Source organism: Diceros bicornis, chromosome 28 (assembly GCF_020826845.1).
Source record: "Diceros bicornis minor isolate mBicDic1 chromosome 28, mDicBic1.mat.cur, whole genome shotgun sequence".
Taxonomy (NCBI): Eukaryota; Metazoa; Chordata; class Mammalia; order Perissodactyla; family Rhinocerotidae; genus Diceros; species Diceros bicornis.
The window spans coordinates 24,943,247-24,966,127 of NC_080767.1; the positions used below are offsets into that span (position 1 = coordinate 24,943,247).

The window sequence follows — 22,881 nt, forward strand, 5'->3', positions numbered from 1 at the left end:
ATGTATTCATGGCCAGGGAGAGCTAGCTGCCTTCTTCCGCAGTCCAGGGTGAGGAGCACCTTAACAACACGTAGAGTATGGAAATGAGATGATTATGGAAATGGGCCCCTAAAAGGTCCTTACCCATCCTTGCCCCTGTAAGAGAAGAGACACCACAGAGTAGAGAGATGACTGGGAATCAGAAACTTAAGTTTAATTCCGGCCTCGGGCACTGGCTGTGTGATCTTAGGAGAGAGTCATCGTAACTTTCTAGGTGTTGGTTTTATCATTTGAGAAATAGGAACAATAACAGCAGCAATAGAATGAAACTGATGATACAACATTTGTATAGCATTTACATATGTTACCTTATTCTAATTTCATGATGTAATCACCATTTTACAGTGGAGGAGACTGAGGCACAGAGCAGTAAGTTAACCACTGTCGCACCTCGAGTTAAGTGGTGACGCCAGGATTCTAACCCAGGGAGAATCCTGTTCCAGAGTTGATATTCTTTTTTTTTAAAAGTCTTGAACTCTTTTATTTTGAAATAATTATAGACTCACAAGAAGTTGCAAAGTTAGTACAGAGAGCTCCTCTATACTCTTAACTCAGCTTCCCCTAAAGTTGACACATCACATAATCAAAATAGAATAACCAAAACCAGGAAATTAACAATGATACAATACCATTAACTAAACCACAGACCTTATTGGAATTTCACCAGGGTTTCCACTAATGTTCTTCTTTTTGGTCCAGGACCTAATCCAGGATCCCACACAGCATTTAGTTTTCATGCCTCGCTCGTCTTCTCTTATCTGTGACAAGCCCTCAGTCTTTCCTGTCTCTCATCATCATGTCACTTTTGAAGAGTGCTGGTCAGTTATTTTGTAGAATGTCCCACACTTTGGGTTTGTCTGATATTTTCTCATGATTAGAACGAGGTTACACATTTTTAGCAAGAATTCTACAGCAATGGCATTGTGCCCTTCTCTGTTCCTCCGATCAGGGGACTCATGATGTCGATACGTTTTATTCTTGGTGGTGTTAACCTTGATCATTTGGTTGAATGGTGGACCCCAAAAAGATATGTCCACATCCTAATCCTTTGAAGCTGTGACTGTGACCTTTTTTGGAAAAAAGGATCTTTGCAGACATAATTAAGTTGAGGATCTTACAAGGAGGAGATCATCCTGAATTATCCAGGCGGGTCCTAAATCCAATGACACATGTCCATATGAGAGACACAGAAGAGAGGACACAGAGGAGAAGGTGATGTGAAGACAAAGGCAGAAATTGGAGTTACATAACCACAAGCCAAGGAAGCCCAAGAGCCACCATAACCTGGAAGAGGCAAGGAATGGAATATCCCCCAGAGAGCACGCAGCCCTGCTGAGGCTTGATTTTGGATTTCTGGTCTCCAAAACTGTGAAAGGATAAATTTCTGTTATTTTAAGCCCCCCCCGTTTGTGGTAATTTGTTACAGCAGCCCTAGGAAGCTAATGCAAGTGGTATCTGCCAGATTTCTCCACTGTAAAGTCACTATTTTCCTTTCGTAATTAATAAATATCCGGGGGGTATGTGATACTTTGAGACTCTGCAAATATCTTGCTTCTTCTTGAAGTTTCAACCATTAATTTTAGTATACATCGGTGGATCTCGTCAGTAGTAATTATTACAGCAGTGACTGTCTAATGGTGGCTTTCTGTTTCCCACTTTCCTTTTACAGTTAACTGGGATTCTACTGTAAAGAAGAGCTATCTCTTCTATCCCATTTACTTATTTAGGCAATTATTTATATCAGTATTTTAGAGTCGATATTCTTAATAACTCCTGCCCAACTTGGCTCAAAGGATATTGCAAAGGCCATGCACGATGGTTAATTAGGAGGAAATATTTAGGAAAAGAAAGGGACCTTCTCTGAGTGCTGTTCTGAGGCACTTTATGCGTCTTTTATCATCTATTTCTCCCCTCAGCCCCACGACTAAGGCATCCACAGCCTCACTGAAAATGCAGGAGAAAGTAAGAATCAGGGAAGTTCAAGAACGTGCCCAAGGTCAAACAGCAATAAGAGAAAGAGTCACAATTTGAACATACATCTGTAGTGTCTCCAAACCCACATTTCCACCAGACTAAGCTGCCTTCTGAGGATGTGGGAGAGAGGAGATAGGGGAATTAATTTAAGGGGGAGGTGGAAGCTTCAATGTGTCCAAAGCTCAGCTCACATCCCATTTTTACGGTGGGCAACTCAGGGCATGCGGGAAGGGAGCAAACAGCGAGAACAGTGCACCGCACATGCGCACACACCCATTCATTCATTCCGTGTCATTAGAATACCGTACAAAAGCCCCAAGTTTTTGAAGGAAAATAAAACGTGGAACAAGAGGCTGAAGCAAAGGAGGTGGGGAGTGGCCACCAAAGGGTCATTGGTCTTGACTCTTCAGCCAACCTGTCTGGCCCCTCCCCACTTTGCTTCTCTGCGGGTCTCTGGATCTCCCCTCCCCCTCCCCTTCTCCAGGACTTGACAGTGCAGCCTCATCCACCTTCCCCTCTGCTGCCTCTTCTGAGATCCACTGTGCCCGGTGCCCCACTTCAGACCTGCCCTGTCTCTGCTGGATGCTGCCTCTGTCTGCCTGACTTCCTCCTCAGCCTCCTCATCTCTCCTAGTGCCCAGCCCTTCAGCCCTGCAGCCCACCCTCCACGCTCTGCCTGGGCACTGGGCTCTACCTGCCCCTGTCACTAGGCTCTCTGTTTTCTTTCCTGTTTACTTCTCTCTGTGTGGCTTCCTCCTTCTCTTTTATTCTGTTTCCTCTTCCCCTGATTCTGCTTCTATTGCTAACTCTTTTTCTGCTTATTCCTGCCAATTTGCCTTTATTTTTCTACGTCTCTCTCATTGTCCTTGGCTCCCTTTTTCTCAGTTTCCCTTTATTTCTCTCTGTCACTGGTAGTTTCTATATACCTATGTGGAAATTAATAAAAGAAACCTTAACTAAACTGGAGTTGGGAAGGCCTATAGGGGGAACTCTCATGCCCTATCACACATCATCAATTACACTAACCAGGAAGAGCTGAAGGTTTGCATCTTAGACCAGAGGAAAAACTACTTTACTGCGAAGGAAGCTTTCTCTCCCCATCTGGCAACAGCCCAGCCAATGAGAAATGCTGCAGCTCAGCCACTGAGAAGCCCATTGCTGCCCTGAACTGTTACTTTCCTCCAACAGACTTTCCTTTAGAACAGCCCCTCCCTACTCCCCGTTTTTCTCAAAAAAAGCAATTTCTCTTCTTTGTTTGCTGGATTTGCCTATGGTTTGCCATAGCACGCACATCCAGAATTGCAATTTTTTTGGCTATTCCTGAATAAATCCATTTTGAGATAAAATAACAGGCAAATTTGCTTTTTAAGTTGACACCTAGTATAGAATAGTTTCTCAATAAATATCGGTGGATGTCTGTTTTTCCTGTCTGTGTTTCTCTCTGCCTCCCTCTGTCTCACATCATGCACATTTTTTTTTCTTATGCTCACTCCCATCCTGCATTCTGTTCTGGCCAGAAGGTTCAAAGGAACTGCCTTCAGGCTCCCTTCTGAGTTGCCTCTTGCCACCTCCAGGATGCCTTTGTCAACCTTTTCCTTCTGGGCTTGATCATCAGCCCAGATGAATGGGGTAGGGATGGAGAACATCCATTTTCTGGCCTCATTTTCTCCACCTGTAAAACGAAAGTGGGGTATAGTCTATTGTTGTTTGCCATCGTGCACACGATCATTTTCTGTAAAGAACTGCATACCCCTGCCATTTGCTTTGGGCCTGTATGCTTAGGCCCACAGAATGTGAGAGAAGACACATCTGAGCATCCGCTTTAAGAGGCATCCTCGATTTCTGCCAGCTCTTTTGCTCACTCCCTCTGCCATGAAAACCAAACGTCTCAGACTGGGGCTCCTTTTCAGCCAAAGTTCCAGAATGAGAAGACATGCAGAGCTGAGCCACTGCAGCTGCCGACATGTAACGTGCATGAGAAATAAAGTGCTGTTTGGTCACTCACTGAGATTCAGAGAGATTTGTTTGTAGAATAAACAAGAGGAAGCTGATTCATTAGAAGAGTTGGATTCTGCAAGGTCTAAGGTGATTTCAGCTCCAACATTCCAACCATATTTTTTAGTTCCATTGCTTTTGGGAAAATCTAGCCAAATGCTTTCATGTGCACGATCTCAGTTCAATCTTATGATTTTAATTTTATTTCCATTTTGCAAATGACCAAACGAGTAGCTCAGAGAGGTGAAGTTTTGTCCAAATCTCTACAGCTGGTATGAGATACAGTCTAAGCTTGAAACCAGGCCTCCTACACCAAACTCCATGTTCATTGCACTTCCTTATGCTGCATCCCTAAGTGTTGTGGAAGATAAGTCACATTTCCTACAGACAGAAGGCATGGATTATTCTCCTAATTTTCTCATAAGGCGACCTAGAGATCTTGCAGGCATTTACCAAACCTTTGTTGTTGAGGTAAGTCAAGGCCAAGCTAAAAATTTCATGTGATTTAAATTCTTTTTAATTAAACAACTTATTTGTGATTTTAAAAATACCATTTCTGGAAAAAAAAAAGTAAATGAGATTCATGAGTTATGGCCCACTTACATAAAAATGTACTTGGGATCACTGTAATGCCAAACTTCATCATGTCTTGGCAACTGATCTAAGCTTAATGATCTCAATTTACAGATGGCGATCCTAAGGCTAAGAAGCAAATGTGACTTGCATAAGGTCATGGAGCACGTGAGTGGCAGGGCTGGGACACCTGAGTCCCGGGCCATAGCTTTTTGTGCTATGTGAACCACATGGTTTTTCTGCCACTGGATTTTTGCAGTTTTCCCTTTTAAAATTATTCCTGTTAGACAGGATGTGTCCCCCACTACTCTGCCTTCTCTCTGAAAGGCTTTTGGGACCTGCAGTCTGTAATGGCTTGGCTTCTCCCACCTGGCACCCTTCAATAATATCACTTATGAATAACACAGCAATAGCACTATTGGTTGCAATGGCAACAGCAATATTGGTTGAACTGTGTCCCCCTAAAAAGACATGTTGGACTCCTAATCCCCAGTACCTCAGAATGTGACCTTATATGGAGATTGGGTCTTTACAGAGGTAACCAATTTATAATGAGGTCATTAGAGTGGTCCCAATCCAATGTAACTGGTGTTCTTATAAGAACGGGAAAACTTGGACACAGAGGCAGACATGCACACAAGGAGAACACCATGTGAAGACTGGATTTATGCTGCCACAAGCCAAGGAACTACCAGAAGCTAGGGGAGCGCTCTGGAGCCTTCAGAAAGAGCATGGCCTGCCGACAACTTGAACTCAGACTTCTGGCCTCCAGAACTGTCAGATAATACATTTCTGTTGTTGAAGTCACTCAGTTTGCGGTACTCTGTTATGGCAGCCCTAGGAAACTAATACACTTATAAAGAGCAGACTCCTAACACTTACGAAGACCTCACTATGTGTCAGGCTCTAGCATATGTGCTTTATGTGTATCATCTTCGGTCATCCTCACAATAGCCCCCATAGGCAGGTACCTCCATCTTCATTCCGTTACAGAAGAGAAAATGGAAGCAGAGGGAAAAAACATGCCCAGGTCACATAGCCAGTGGGTCAGTTATGGAGCCAGAATATGAACCTTGGGACACTGGGCTCTTGCATGTTACTTACATTCTCTGTGTCTACACTTTCTCCTAAGTAGAATAGGAGTAATAATGATATCTGTTGAATTAGGATTATTGTAAGAATTAAATGATTTAAATAGGTGTCAATTACTGTAATACTAACTAAGCATTATAACATAATGCTTATTAGCTTGTTAGCATTATTATTTTAAGATTCTTCACTGTCTTGATTATTTTCTCATAACTTTTCTAGTTCTTTATTGTTTCTCTTGACATATGATCTCCAAAAGTAAGCACGATATTTCAAGTAACATTTAGAACCTCTAAAACTAGATATTCACAGAACTAGTCATTCATTAATCCAACTTAAAATCTAGGAGCACTTTTAGAAATCAGATCCCATATAGTTGGCTTGTTCCAAGCTTGTGGTTGATTTTTTAAAAGCTTTCTTTTTTCTTTCTTTCTAGCAGATATGATTTTCATTGTTAGGTTTAGTAGGCAAGTAAACCGTTGCATGATTGAGTGATTAAATCAATGAACTAAGGAATGCATGATATACTGTGAATGACTAAATGCAACGGTTGGGGAAATGATCTAAAGTCATTTTTCACAGAAAGCTTTAAAAAGTATTATCCCCATATCACACAGACCCTTTAAATGAAGCTAATGATTGAGAATGGTAATAATAATTCCTTAGATTTATGTGGCACTTTATAATCCTCAAAGTATTTTTCTATATATTACCATGCCATAGAATCATAGATCTTGTAAGCTGGAAGGAACTATAACAGTCATCTAATTTAACTATTTTTCCTCTAAAAATCCTGACGAATAGGGCATCTAGCCTTTGCTTGCATACCCCCAGAGACAAGAAACTCTATCCCCTGATTCACTCCACTCCACTGCTGGATAGCTCAAATACTTTAAAAGGTTTATCCAGGCATGAACAGGAATTCTGGTCCCTTGTAGTTCCCCCTCATTGAGGCCCTCCAGTATAAATCTGCAGCATTTTCTACGGGATGGTCCTTTTGAAAGAAACGTATCCTCAAAGGTCTTCTCTTCTTCCTCACCAAACCAAACATTTCCTTTCATCTCCTGTCTCACAATATTTTGTCACCAATGTGGTACTGCAGCTAACATTTTAATAACAACTCCCACTTTCTGAGCATTTGTTGAAAGTCAGGCGCTGCACCATGCAGAATTATGCCCAAGAGCAAAGACTTTCAATGTGGACGGATAGGAGATGGAATCTCAGCTTCAGTGCTCATTGATGATGTGAACTGGAGCAAGTTATAAAACCTCACTAACTCCCAGGATCCTCATCTGTAAATGAGGGACAATAACAGTACCTATCTTATACAGCATTAGAACAATTTAGTGGAATAATGCATATATTCTACCTAGACTGTGCCTGGCATACACAAAGTCCTCAAAGATGGTAGCCATTATTTTCACTATGCAGGAAACTTGAATGTTTAACTTCATTTGGTACTTAGAAAAACTAAAAATTGGGGAATATTACATCAATTTTTCAGATGCTGAGGTTGACTTGGCCAAGGTCATAAAGCTACTAACAGAGGCATGATTCAATCTTGGAGTTGACTTGCAAGTCACAAACTCTGTTAATATAACCATGGATTCCATGTAAGGAGGAAGTCTTTGTAAGAATTTACCCATAATGTCTTATAATTTAAGCCAGCACAGAGAAGAGAAATGGTGGCACCATACAGATTAAGGGTGGAAGTTCTGGAGTCAGCCTATATAGAGTGAAACACTGGTTTTACCACTTAACCTTTGTATGACCAAATCACACAACAGCTATTAATTTTATTAACATTTCAGGTTCCTCATCTATGAAATAAACATAATAATAGTATCCACCTTAAGATTTGTCATGGGGATTAAATTTAATAATGCACAAAAACAAAATTTGGAACACTACCTAGCATAGTAAATAGTAATGTCAGGTATTAAAATTATTTCTCTAGATCAGATAGCAAAAGAGCAGCAAAAATAAGACTAAACCCAATGTCTTCTTACTCCTAGATTAGAGTCCCTTAAACACTGCTGCAATGGTAATCTTAACAGCCCGTTTTTGTGTGCTTACGATGTGTCACAATATTAAGTACTCTTTATATATTTCTTCCATTCTTTCAATAGCCCTGTGAGATTGGTATGATCAGTTATGTTTCATAGAAAAAGAAAACGACGCTCAAAGAGGTGAAAGGACTCCCCCAGAGTAAAACCATCAGGAAACAGGAAGTAAGAGAGACTGTGGATTTGAAACCTCTGCTCTCTTCTCTGCATCATGCTGCCTGCATGGCTGAGGCAGGCACGTGACTGCTCAGAGAAGCTGAACCTGGAGCAGAGGATTAGATGAGATGACCCTCCATTCCCTTCTTCTGGCCTCCTTGTTGTTCTTCAATACCTCCTTGTTACATGACCCTTGGGATATTAATTGTCAGATGATGTGACCTTCAGGGACAAAGCAGATGCTCAACTCAGGACTTAACAAGCCCAATAGAGCATGCTGGTTCCACTTCAGTAAGCATGGATTGTGGCAGGTTCCAGTGGCTGAGCAGGAGCTGGTCACTCTGCATGGGTGGACAGGATGTTTGTGCTAAGAAGATGATGGAGACCATTGTTCCTGACCTCCAGATTTCTTTGAGATTTGACTGGATGATTTAGGTCTTCCCACAAACCATCTCAGATCTTCAACAAACATCAAAACAATGCGAAATTCAACACAGTGAGAGCTGTGATGTCATGAGTAGCCATGTGACATGAATTTGGAATCTTGGGAAAAGCCAGGTCCCAGAACTGCCTTCCTGTTAGCCATGTAGCTTTAGGCAAGTCAACTAAACTCACTGAGTCTCAGATTTCTCATCTGTGAAACATAAAGACAGATTCCAGCCACTACGAATGTTATTTTGAATGGTTGCTTTGGTGGGGCTAGGAGAGGGCACAAACTCTTTTTGTTCTAGCTGAACCATCTGCAGCCAGAATGTCAAGGACAGAGTCTGAGCCACAGAGAGGCCTGTCCTCCAGGCCAAGCCCCACTGACCAGCTAGGGGATCCTGGAGCAGTCCTAGCCTGTATTTGGACCTCAGTTTATCCATCTATGAAATGAAAGGGTATAATACATCAGCACATCTCAATAATAAAAGTGTCAGTAATAACAAAAGCTAATGCTCTTATGTGCCAAGCAACTTTGAACCAAGTGCTTGGTGTACCTACACAACAAGTATTACCATAACCCTCATTTATAGATGACAAAAAAAAAGGCATGGAGTGGTTAAATACTTTGCCCAAGATCACCCAGAGTGTGACGTGGCAGCATGGGACTTTACATCCAGGCACTTGGGCTCTGAAATCTATGCTGTAATCTCCATGTCACCCTACCTCTAGAGAGATGGCAGTGTTCTCTGAGGCGTCCCCCACCTCTGAGAGGCTGGGCTGCCATCAATGGATGCCTTGGGGTTCAACATTTCCTGGACATGACTCTGTCTCCTGAGGGTAAGGTGAGGACAGGAAAGATGTAGCTTTTGGAGCCCTGAAGGAGGAAAAGAACTGGTGAAACCACAAGGTGGTAGCCTTGGGCCACTTCAGCACGTGGACAGGGCAGGTCTGAAGTGTGCCAACTTCCACATGGCCTACTCTGCCAGCCACATCCTGAATTACAGGGAATCTCAGAGATATCTGGGTCTTAGTGAGTTCTTCTTTCCAAGCTGAACTCAATGAGCAGAAGGGAAAGGTAAGAAATACCTATAGTCCTTGGGGTGACAGTCTGATTTAGTGGAACTAACATTGGGCCTGGAGGCAGAGAAAGTTCATTTAAGATCATTTATAATTGAGATAGTACTATCTACGTTACTGGCTTACGGGAAGGATGTATGTAAGTAAACGTTGTGCCAGAACACAGAAAATGCTTAATAATATTAGTCAAAACCAAGTCTCACTCTCAAAAATTAAAAGAAGAGCAGTCACGCCCCTTCAACCCTTCTTACGCGAGACAGTGCCCAGACCCCATGAGGAACTCAGCAAGTACCCTGAGATGGTGCTTACAAACTTGCCCCCCAAAGTTAGCATGCAGGCCCCCACTTGGCTTGGTGTGTGGCTGCATCATTGGCTAAATATATACATGGGAAAAGTCTATCACACTCATTCCATGAATAACACAAAGGCCTTGATTTGTTCCTCCACGTGATAAGCATGCGTTAGGTCCAAAATTAACGTTGCTGTCTGGCTGGGGTATGTGTGTGTTTTTCCAAAAAGAGAAAACTTCCAAGCTCTTACTCAGCCCTAATCAGAATGTCTAATGCACAGTGTTAGTTGAAGAGGAACCAAGAGAACAGAGACCAAAAGCAAAGATCGGCTCCACTGTAGACTTTCAATAAATACTGTTGACTGGAATGGAAGGAAGAAATGAAGGGGTGGGTGGTAGCCCTACTTTGTTGAGTAGCCTTATGCCAATCACTTCCTCTCTCTGAGCCATACCTTCCTCACACATAGGTGGGGAATAACATTTCCGACCCTCATGCATCTGGCAGAGCTGTGCTAAAGGAGAAAATAACGTAAGAGTGACTTGAGGAGTGAACAGAACTAGGGGACGTCAGCTGTAGCTGTTATCCGATCTCTTCTTGAGCCAATTAGACCCCATACATCCCACACACTGAATCTGCTTTTTTCTATCTACTGCACAAAGCCATTAATTACAGCTTTTTAAAGAAACCATTAATATAGCCTCCACGCATTTAGACTATCATTCAAGTGATTTCAGCTCTAGTAGCCTTCTCGGAGGAGGCAGCAGACTCAGAAGGTTCTAGATCATGGGGCCAACAGAGGTGGCTGGTCACTTCACTTCTCTGTGCCCGTAACTTCATCTCTAACATGAGGTGACATGCCTGACTTCACGCATATCTCATTGTGAGAACACAATGAGATAATGTCCACAACTGTGCCCAGCGCAGTGCTTGACCCACGGTAGATACTCAGTAAATTCTTGCATTGAGAGAAACAGAGTGTAGAGGACCTAGTCCAGGCTTTGTAGCCAGACATGCTTGGGTTCGAACATCCAAGAGCAGCTCCGTCTTTTACTAGCTAGGTGACCTTGGGCAAGTTTCTTTGCCCTTCTGAAGAACTGTTCACAACTATAAAGTGAGGGTAATGGAGGAGCTTCCATGTGGGATCACACCAGCTATGCTCAGCCCTGCTCCAGGGGCCACCATGTAGTGTCTACACTGCAGGAGGTGTTGCAAGGGTTAGAGCACCTTGCACATTAAGGGCGCTTGTGAAAGGGCAGCTCCATGCCAATTTTGTTCCAATTTTGTTGTTCAGTCATTCTTGGAAAGGCCAGTTGTATTCTGCAGCACTGAACCTCAGCCCTGGGCAAAACAGGCCAAGCACGTGACAGATGTTAAACAGCTATTCCCAGAGATGTCGGCCAAAAGGCCAAGGAGTTGCAGACCCTTGATTTTCTTCTCTGAAGCACAATTAGTTTGTCACAGCTGACAGATGATGGATGGGTATGCATCAGTCCAAGTGACACCATGAATCCATCTGACCTTCTGTTTATCATTCTAACCTCTCACACCGTGCCAGCTCTTTCCCTCCGTTGGCTGGCAATCCCCTGCCCTCCTCTGTCCTCTCTCCACCTCGCCCTCCCCTGTCCTCTCCAGGCCCCCCACCTCGTTCCCACTCACTCACCATCACGGAAATGTGGAGAATGTGCATCTGCTCCTCTACAATTTCCGAGGGCTCCTGGAGGGTGGGGGCGGTGGCCCGGGCCAGCTGCCCGGAGCTGCTCATGGAGACGTGGAAGTATAAGGTGCCATTCTCCAGCCACTGCTGTCTCCAGTGCACCAGGGAGATGTCCGCTGCCGTGCCCGACATCTCTGCAAGACAAGACCCAAGGTGCTGGGTGAGCTGCATGCCCGGCCTCGGTGCTCCAGGGAGGGAAGGAGCCACACATATTCAGGAGCTCCAAAGGCACCTACTTTGTACCAGGATATCTTTCCCCACATCCAATCTATGAACCAGAGATCATCACTTCCATTTATAAATGGGTCAACTGTAGCCAAGGTTCTCCCCAACAACACAGTGTCAGAGGCAGGATTTAAACCCAGGTCTGTCTGGGGCTCCTATTTATAGCATGATAAAGTAATTCATTCTACTCCAACAGTGGAAGCAAATTAAGCAAGAGGTTAAAGTGCTTACATTCTTCTGAGGCCATGGAACTAGAAGAAGGTGAAGGGACAACATCTATGAGAAGAGTGGCAGTTCAGAGCATGAATTCTCTAGAAGCTGATCTGGAAGTGCTTATGGCAGAACTGCAGAACCTCAGAGCTGGAAAGGCCCAAGAGAACATCCAGGCCAGTGAGGTGCCTCAGGATCATTCTTTATGGGAAAGGAGCTTAGCAAGTGAGTTGTTCTGAGCCATTTCTCCTGCTCCAATCAGAGCAGCTCCATTTTTTTGTAGTGTATATACTGCACTCCCAAGCAAGGGATTGTTGACACAAAGGTTTCCATGGCTTAAAAATACTTGAAAAGCCACTGTCCTACCCTACTGTTCTCTTATAACCAATGAGAAGTTAGAACTTTCTAGTAAATTGTAAAGTCCCCTGACTTGAAGTTCCTAACTTGCCTCTATGCTGTTTTTCCCTCTGTAGATTCTTTAAATATATATCATTTTAATAGTACTTCCATTCAATACAATCATACCAACATAGCCTTTTATTAAGTAAGAAAGGCGACAGCATAAGGTAACAAAAGTGTCCTTGCACTGGGATCACACAATCTTTTCTTAGTGCTGTCTACCAAACAGATGTGTCCCTGGAAATGTCCTAGAAAGACAAGGCCTATCAGTGTGTCTTGTGAAGAAAAGAAAAGGGTTGGGGAGTTCCTGGAGAATTATCAGGTCTTCACTCAAGTGAGAGCTACTACAGGAGACAGAGGTAATCCATCAGTAGACAAGTAGCCTTTATAGCGTCTGAGGCTTGGAACTCTGGTCCCTCATTTCAAGACACAGAACTGACCTAGAGGCAGTATTCCTAGGTTCCCAAAGGCCTCATGTACATACACACACAGGTGCTCTTGAGGACTAATGGAGTAAACTGAGTTACACCTTCTTATGCAATCAACTCTCCCCATGCCCTACTGCAGTCCCCAGCATATCTGGCGACACTGAATGAAAGAGTTGCCTTGAAGAGATGAGGAGATGATGTTAGCTCACCAAATTCTACTGAATCATTCTTATATCATCCATTCCCAATAGACTCTAACTCCTTAAAGTTCACAATCAGAAGTCCTTAGGGGAAGAGAATCTGGCACTTAAGAAGTGCTATAAAAAGTTAGCTATTAATATTTATTATCATTATTGTTATTAATAGGGACAGAATCTAAATCACCTTCAGCTGCTCTGAAAAAGACCTTGAGACATCCTTGACCGCTTGCTTTCTGTCCCGCTACTCATCCGCTCCATCAAGAAATCGTTCAAAAGCCAGTCTAAATTCAATCCTTTTCAGCTCCTGCATTGGAGCCACCTGGGCCGAAGCACCATCCCCTCTTGCCTGGCTTACTGCAAGGGCTTCTTTTCTTTTTTTTTTTCTTTTTTTGTGTGTGAGGAAGATCAGCCCTGAGCTAACATCCGTGCTAATCCTCCTCTTTTTGCTGAGGAAGACCGGCTCTGAGCCAACATCTATTGCCAATCCTCCCCTTTTTTGTCCCCCAAAGCCCCAGTAGATAGTTGTATGTCGTAGTTGCACATCCTTCTAGTTGCTGTATGTGGGACGCGGCCTCAGCATGGCCGGAGAAGCGGTGCCTCGGTGCGCGCCCGGGATCTGAACCCGGGCCGCCAGTAGCGGAGCGCATGCACTTAACCGCTAAGCCACGGGGCCAGCCCTGCAAGGGCTTCTTAACTTGATTCTCTTCTTCCACTCTTGCCTCTTCTGTCTATTCTCCATCGGAAGCCAGAGGAATCCTGCCACAGCATTGATCAGCTCATGTCTCTCCTCTGCTCTAAACCCTCAATGGCCTCCCACCTCATTCCAAGTAAAAGACAAAGCGGAAAGAACATAGTAAGTTATCAGAACAAGTGAAAACCTGCTTGGGTTTCCCTTGCTACACCACGACTTGAGCAAGGCTGGAGTTAATCACAAGAGTTCATCAGCTCCTTGGACATGGAAGCCCCAGCTTACTCTTTGGCCCCAGGGGAGGAGACTGGCTAGGTGCCCAGTTTGTGAAGCAGGTCTCTCCCCAGCATCTTCTCTCCTCCCACCATCCCACCTCCCTGCCTCAGCACCCGAGGCCTTGGCAGCAGCTTCTCTGGCAGCCGGCCATCTGGGCCGAGGCAAGGTGAAGACATTATGGTAAATGGCACTTGCTCAGTAGCTCACTCACTTTCCTCTCAGTGCAGCAAAGCCAGAACCAGATGCCCAGGGTACCCAGGGCTGAGAGTTGTCTCTGGAAATACTCGTCTCTCATTCGGCAGCTCAAGAAGGAGGATCTGTGTGCCACGGGCTGGGCAGGCACTTATTGTGCTAAGAGTCCCTGGAATGGCACCGGCAGAAAGCCCCAAGGCAGGTCACATCTGGCTGACACAGCCTGGTATAGATGGAGGCAGAGTAAGTGCAGGAATGCTTGCTGAAATCTGTGTTCCTTACTCCTGGAGCTCTCCCCAGCCTGTGCCTGAAATCCCACCACTCACGAGGCTTGTCCTCCCCATGTTCAGATTAGAAAACAGAGGTTCACAGAGGGTTAGTCTCTTGCTTAAGGTTACTGGTAAATTTGTCCCCGCCTGGACCCAGTGGATTTCCAGTCCATGCAATTTCTACTATGCCAGTTTCTCTCACAACGTCTCCTTCTCCTTGACTAAATTAGCCCATGAACCAAGACTAGATTGAGCTCTTTGTTTGCTACAGCGCTGAGTGCACAGTCAGCAGACAGTAAACGTTAAATGATAATAACAGTGTGTGAAACACAGTAAATATTGAATCACAGAGAACAGCTCTGGACTTATGCTATTACAAAGAAAAGAAATTGTGGTCGGGGTGCGAGGAGGGGCATGACACCTCCAAGAGAAAACTGCTTTAGCAGAAGCAGAAGACCTTGGTCATTCATTTGCTCATTCATTCATTTATTCCTGTGTTTGTTTATTCATTCAACACTCTTTATCGAGGATCTACCCCATTGCAGGCAGTTTAGGAGCTCAGAATATGGAGTGAAATGAGACATAGCCTTGCCTTTAGGAAGCTCATAGTCGCTTAGTAGCAGAAATTCTACTCTCTCTCCCTCCCCCATGTCTCTGCCCACACATGCCTATACTCTCCATTTTAATGTGGCCCACGAGACTGTGCATTACTCTGACCCACCTCCTACCATTGTCCTCTCATCGTGTGCTCCAGCTCTACAGCTGTTCCTCAAACAGCCCAGCTTTCCTCTTGCCTTAGGGCATAAGTACTTTCTGTCCAGTCTGTCTGGAAGTTTCCACCCAGAGTTTGCAAGCCGGCTTCTTCTCAGTGTTTGTCTCTCAGTCCAAATGACACCTGCCCAAAGAGGCCATACCAGTCTTAGCTAAAGTACCCCTCTCCACACACGCCCACTCTCAGCCGTATCTCCTTTACAAAAACTTTCTAGAGCACTTATCATTATTAGAAATTTACCTTATGTATTTTCTTGAACGTGTGTTTAATGTCTGTTTCTCCGGGACAGCAAGGACCTCGTGTGTCCTACTTCCTGCCATATCTCAAGTACTTTGAAAAGTGATTGGCATATAGTAAGTGTTCAATGAATAATTACTGAATTGCTAATTATCAATACACACATACACACACACGTACTTACTCATGTCCATAATAAAACGATGAAGGTAGTGTAAGTCTCCTTAGAGAACTAGGAAAGAATACGCAAAGGTCCATTGGGATCTCAAAGCTGGGACAGGACTTTCCCACCTTGGAGACCAAGCACCACTCCAAAAATGTGCTAACATGAGTGTTGAAGAGGATGGGCATTTAGTGGGCCCTCAGAGAGAAGGAGGCATAGAGATGGCTGAGTGGCTGTGTATCTCAGAGCAGAAAAGCTGCATGCATGAGCAAATAAGAGTATGGGGGGATATCAGGTTGGAAATGCAGTTTAGACACAGAGTTAAGGGCTTTGAATGCTTGGTGACAGAGTCTATTTTATTTGGCATGCAGTAGGGAATCAGTGGAGTACACTTGTTCAGAGAGCCGGTCCTGGGTCCATTAAAAATAGGTCAAAGAAATACTAGCATATCCAAGGGCAGCTCTTGAAATTCCCCGCTGATTGATTTTCCAATCACATTCTTTTTCCCCCAGTCCTTCTATATAAACATTTCATTGAAGTCTTCAAGTCATATTACAATCAAACTTAAAGCAAAAGGGGGACTAAACGCATTTGGTCGGGAACCAAGATGATTCCCATAAAGGCAGATTATGCTGACATGATGAATATAAAATGAAACAGCAGATATTAAAGTGGAGAATTGGTGCACCATGCCTTCCGGCGGTAGGCTGACTCCAGCGCCTGCCTCCTTCCCAAACAGAAGAGCTTGGTTTTATTTGAAATCATAAAGAAACACAGGAGTTGCCTTTTCACCTTTCGCTGCTCTCCCCTCCTGGGCTGCAACTCGTAAAATATTCAATAGGCTCTAATCCCCTCAACCGCCCCGCTAAAGCCAAGCAAAGGATCAGCCTTCATCAGTGATTCTGGGTAGACCGCAATCCTGCCCCAGCAGCCACAGATGCCTTTCAGCCTCCTGGAAAAGAAATAAAAAATCCCGAAGGCGTGTTGTGCTTTTAATTGGCTTGTTCTTCCTAATCTACGGCACTCATTGTATTTTTATTTAATTTCTGAAGGTCATTATGAAGATAAGCAGCACTTCTGATCACCAGCCATCTTGGTAACATCTCCCAAGTGGCTAACTAACCAGCCTTCTGATTCCACAGCACCAGCTGACCATCCAGCAGATTATTCGCAGAAGGCCAAAGAGCGCTTCTGATGAGTTTGCAAATGGTCTTTGCTTCGCAGCAGGGAAAGCAGATATTACGTGAGATGAACTCACTGCCTAGGCAGAAAGAGCTGGGAAACGTGATGATGTTGACTTCAACCATTCTTGCCATTAGCTGTTCCAGTATCCATGGGCGGGCACCTCTATGCACCAAGTCCTGCTGAGCAGGCTTGGGAAACATATCTTGAACACACGCCCTCATTTTCATCTCTGCAATGGCTGCCTTAATGCAAACCTTCATCATCTCTCTCGTGGACTACTTCAAATGGCTCTGTGGCCATCAGGGTCTCATCAGAAAAGAGAAGACACACTCAGTAAGGTCATCGAGATGTGTTTAATGATGGGATCATTTGCAAAGGCTTTGGAAGTGTATTAGTCAGGGTTCTCCAGACAAACAGAACCAATAGGACATAGATAGGTATATAAAAAGAGATTTATTATGAGGGACTGGCTCACATGATTATGGAGGCCAAAAAGTCCCACAATCTGCCATCTTCAAGCTGGAGGCCCAGGAAAGCTGGTAGTGTAGTTTCAGTCCAAACCCGAAGGCCTGAGAACCAGGGGAGCCAATGGTGTAAGTCCTGGGCTGAGTCCGAAGACCCAAGAACCAGGAGTGCTGATGTCCCAGGGCAGGAAAAGATGGATGTCCTGGCTCAAGCAGAGCCAAATTTGCCGCTATTCTACTTTTTGGTTCTATTCAGGCCCTCAATGGATTGGATGTTGCCTACCTACATTGATGAAGGCCCTTGTCCTTTACTTGGTCTACCAATTCCAATGCTAATCTCTTCTAGAAACACCCTTACAGACACATCCAGAAAAATGCTTTACTAGCTCTCTGGACATCCATTAGCCCAGTCAAGTTGACATACAAAATTAATCCTCACAGGCAGAGTTAAGGCAAACCAATGATGAAGCACCTCAAGGTTGGCAACAGCAAGGAGCTGCTACCACTGCAGGCCTAAAGGGCCAAGGGGAAGGAGGGTTCTAAAACCCTGAAAAAGCCACAGTCGTAGGAAAGGGCTGCCAGACAAGAGCTGTGGCCTTCAGCAGAACAACCCAACTACTGACAAGACATGGCCACCATGGAGATGGTGGGGTAATAAATGCTCCAACCTCACTGTCATACCTGCCAATCTCTTGCAGGTGACTTGCATGGGCCAACTCCAACCAAACACCCAAGGGTGATGCAAATCGTATAGGTCAGCCTTCCAGAGTACACAGCAGGGAGAAGGGTGGAAAGTGGATCTCAAGGGCAAATGGAGACTATCCAGAAGGCCCCAATTGGTATCCCTACCTCCAGGCTTCCTTCCTTCCAACCATCCTTCATATGGCTACCAGGATTAAATTTCTAACTTGGAAATCTGACCATGTCACTCCTTTGCTCAAAACCTTCCAATGGTTCCTGATTCCCCTGAGGATAAACTAAATTTCACGAGCCTGGCACCTGCACTTCTCCCCTGCCTTACCTCCTTTCATTTCTTTCCTTATGCTTATATACGAAATCTGATCAAACATCTATGTAATCCCCAAGACATACTATGCTGTTTCCCAATTTAATGTCTTTGAAGATGCTTTTTCAGAGTCTGGAATAGCCTTCCCTACCCAACTCCATCCCCTGCTCTGGGAGACTTCTCTGACCCCCAGATGAGCAAGGTATTCCTTTGTGCTTCCATAAACAGGAAATATTGCATGCTGCATAAGATCACAGACTCTGGAGACCAACTGCATGAATTTGAATCCCAGCTCTCTTGTGTTCAAGCTGTGTTTCTCTGAACAAGCTTTTTAGCTTCTTTGTGCCTCAGCTTCTCCACCTATCACATAAAAATCATAATAGTAGCACCTGCCTCATAGGGTTGTTGTGAGAATTAAATGAAATAATACAAAAAATTAGCTTTTAGCATTAATCTAGATCCTCAATAAACATTCCACAGTTACATTTATTACATATTACTTCATACACACTGTTATAGCATCCTATTTTACCGCTGTCTTGGTCTTTGGTATTTATCTATGTTAAAATGACCTGTTTATACAGCTGACCTCTCTCATTAAACTCTAGTGCAGGAACACATCAGAGACATTCGTGTAGTCTAGTGCCTGACACAGTGACCAAATAGAGAGCAGAAGGCTCCATAAATGTTTGGTGAGTTGAACTGAGCTGACCCCATATCTGAATTCAGAGGGGCATCCCCAGAAGACAGAGAGAAGAGATGGCGACTCAGGATGTCAATGATGGCCTGATCCTCATATAATAACTCTTAACGTCTGGCTCAAGTTTAGGCACTCAGGCGAATACAAATGAAGAGAAAGACATAACTTTAAATTTCAAGGATCACGGATTCTCATGTAGAGAGAGAGGAAGTTTATATAGAAAATAGACAATCTTATGATTCTGTTTAGATATAAGTATGTATATATACAGCTGGAAAGAAATACACTGGAACATCAAGAATGGTACTCTTTAAATGGTGGGATCATAGGTGATTTTAATCATGTTCTGATTCACTTTTTTCTACATTTTTTACATTGAATATATATTACCTTGGCAGCAGATGCAAATACATACTCATTTTAAAGATTCATTTAGTCAACCAACCTTTTCCAAAATCTGGCAATGAGGGACTCTATCTTCAAGAGCTTAGTCCAAGGAGTGGAGAAAAAGCATGTTATAAATAGCCATGAATCAAAGTAGGAAGCTTAAAGGAGAGGAGACGACGACTGCTGGATCTAGAAAATCTTCATGGAGGAATCTTAAAGGATGAGCAAGATTTCAACAAGTGGCCACGTGGCAGAGGGTGTTCCAGATGGAGGAGTGGCACGAAGGCAAGAAGGCAGGAGGGTTGTAAACGTGCAAAGGGGTGCAGTGGGAGGATGCCAGTAAAAAACACAGAGGCTCAACATTACAGAGGAAACAGAAAGACTGGTATAGTGAGTATGGAGAGAGGAAAGCAAAAAGAAGCTATCACTTCTTACTTATGAGCTATCTTCTAGTAGAATAATAAATAAGTGCCAGGCTATACTTAGAACCAGAGCAACCAGACCAAGCCCTAGTTCAGAGGCTAATGAAGCTCTCCAAATGCCATAAATTAAAATGACAGGATGGACAAATGGAAGGATGGATGGGTGGGTGGATGGGTAGATGGACAGATGAACAGACGGATGGATGGATGGATGGATGGATGGATGGATGGATGGATGGATGGATGGATGGATGGATGGGTGGATGGATGGGTGATTGGATGGGTGGATGAATGGACGGATGGATGGGTGGGTGGGTGGATGGATGGATGGATGGACAGATGGGTGGATGATGGATAGATGGATATATCCTAATCTTTCTGACCTAATCAATAATCCACAGCCTAGTTCAGTGAAAAGAACACTGAATCTGGAGTCAGAAGCTTAGGTTTGTGTGATACCTCTGCACCAACTGGCTGGTTTACCTCAGGACAAATCACAAAGCCTCTATGATTTTCTTTATTTGTAAAGTGAGGGGGTGGGAGTTGGTGGAGGGGTCACAATCTGTCCTACTTACATCGCATCTAACATAGAATTGAGAGAAAATAAGGCTATACCTAGCAATGGGCTTGGAAATCTGCAAAGTCCCACAGTTAGTCCTGAGAGCAAATGCAATCATTATCCCCATCGTTCAACAATACACTTCTCATAAATATTTACTGACTGTCTAAAATGTGCCAAGCACAGTGTTAGGTCTTGTTGATAGACTGGACAAAAAGATAAATTTGATTGCTGCCCTCACAGACATTCCATTCTGGTCTGGATTTTCCTCAGTTCCCACTAAATAGCATCAGTAGCATTTCTCCTTCCTTCAGTTTCTTCATTCAATCATCCATTTAATCATTCATTCATTCATAGCAGAAGATTGTATCTGTCTAGGTAATTCCTATCCTCAGTGCTCAGCATGCAGTAGGTGCTCAATAAATATTTGTTGAACAAATGCATCACTCAATGCACATTTTCTGAGTTCCCTGCCCTCAAGTAAATCACATCTAGCAGAGCAGAAAAAGGAAAATCAACAGAGGCAATGATCATGTGGTACTGGCCACGAAAGAAGACACATGGGGTATTATGGGGACATGCACGAGGGGTGAGTTAATGCTCCTCACTTATCAGGAGTTTGGACAAGGCAAGTAGGCAGAGTCTAGAATCTGGCATTTAACAAATCTAAGAGATCTTGATGTCAGGCCAGGTTAAATGCCTGCATGATGGCATCACTGTAGTGCTGGGTTTGGGAGGTCGCCTGGGGGCACAGGAGGTAGAGAGATGGTGGGGGCTATGACACAGCCAGGCCCTACAGCAGCAGTGGGAGAAGAACATCCCAGGAGTATGTCTGACCCCCTGTTCCCTGCCCTGATCTGTCAGTGTTCATCTCTGCTTTTGCCTCCAATCTGCCCACTTCCACTTCCTTTGGGAACTGTGTCTTTTACACAAAACTGTTTTCCCCAGCCACTTGGTGGAGATAAATAATAGTTATACCTGGTTAAATAAGGGAGAGGCAGAGAAGAATTGAGAGATAGTGGCAAGGGAGAAAAGCATACTATTTCAGATTAGATTTGAAAATAGACAGAGGGTTGATGGAATTGATTCTCATTACCTCTAGTTATTCTCTCCTGAAACATTTGCCCCCCTCCTTGCTGCATGTTTTCATTTGGTCTTTCTTTGTCATTTAGCTTTGCTACGACCCTTTGGTTTCTCTGTGTGTTTGCTATTTCTTTTCTTTTTTTTTGCTTTTTTTTAATGCATCCAAACAGTCAGTCAGTTTTTCTGCCCCTCCCCCCTTCCCCGTTCCACAACATTGCAAACTGATGCAGAGAGGGCGCCCAAAGAATGGAGACTGGGACTAACTTTTACCAACACCTACTTATGTGCCAGGCTCTAGACTAGGAGATTTTCTTCATAGCCTAGGTTAGTCCTCATGGGAAACCTCGTAGATAAGATGGATAGCAGAATATCCATTTTTCAGCTGAAATATCTGAGGCCCCAACAGATGACTGGACTTTCCTAAGATCATCTGTCTAGTAAGTGATGAAGCAGGAATTCAAGGTCTTGTTTCCTGACTCCAAATCCAGTCCTCTCCCCACTGTCCTAACTGGGCTGAGAAAAGGAATTTGCACATTTGAGTTAAAAGATTGAGGGATCAAGTCCACAATGGGCGGTATGATGTAAGTACCAGAACAGGCATCCCCCTGGGTCAGTCAGATGCTCTTCATCCTTCAACATCGTTAAGGTCATTTGCTAGGGTTAAGCGTTGCACCCTCTGTTTTCAAGATGCAAATCTCTCCCGGGAGAGGGGTACATGAAGCATTCTGTCTTACAGGGAATGGGTTTTTAGACCATTTGGCTCCTTCCTATATTTCATGGGGTGATCTTGAACAAGTTAAGTTCATCTGTCTAAGCATCACTTGCCTAATGTGGAAAATGGGAATCATAAACACAATCTCTTAAGATTGTTGTGACAATTAAGGAAGATAAAGCATTTGAAAGAGCCCAGCACGGCATCAGCACATGCATATTCCCTGTCACTTGTCTGTCTTCTCTTCACTCTTTTTCTCTCTCACCACTGTCAAGACAAGAAGATTCAGGTTGTTGTGAGAGCAATGGGAGATAACACAGTATGAAAACTAGAGAAAAAGAAGGCAGAGGACACAGAGATAAAACTTCCTGCTTCACTTGGAAACAGTCTCCAAGACCCTTCTGTCTGGTCCCCAGTGCCCCCACCCTTTTTAAGTCACCCCTCTTGGCTGTGACCTGGAATCACGGAAAATCACAACAGAAAGGGAGTGTAGAGGAATGGAGATCAGTGATCTAATCCACCATTTTACTGACTGGGAAAATAAAGACCAGAGAGGGGTAGCAACTTGCCCTAAGTCACACAGCCTCATAGTCCAATGCTCTTCAAGGATTACAAGGGGGGCAGAGACAAGGATGTCCAGGGCAGCCAGGACAGAGGTGAGAGAAAGAACCTCCCCCACTCATTAAAAGTGATTTAGCAGCATCGGGGGAGGATGTTGAATTCCCGCATAACTCCAGGGCTCCCTCAGCCTCTCTAGAAGATGCTACTAAAATGGCTCCTTATGTCTCCATCGCTGAGTCTGTCTTGTCAATCCCCAACCCCCTCACCTCAACCCAGAGGGTTCCACATCGGAGTGCCATACACCTGGACTCAGACCTGACGGGTAATACAATGTGATGAGTCAGG

The 22,881-nt window shown here is 44.1% G+C and overlaps 1 protein-coding gene across 4 annotated transcripts in view; it reads right to left on the reverse strand.

Moving 5' to 3' along the window:
• ASTN2 (astrotactin 2) overlaps nt 1–22,881 on the reverse strand; it is an 831,863-nt gene that overhangs the window by 700,379 nt on the left and 108,603 nt on the right. For all 4 annotated transcript variants that reach the window (XM_058523878.1, XM_058523879.1, XM_058523877.1 and 1 more), the window contains exon 2: nt 11,345–11,532. In XM_058523878.1, coding sequence (XP_058379861.1) covers nt 11,345–11,532 — 188 coding nt within the window. The remainder of the gene's footprint in view (nt 1–11,344; nt 11,533–22,881) is intronic.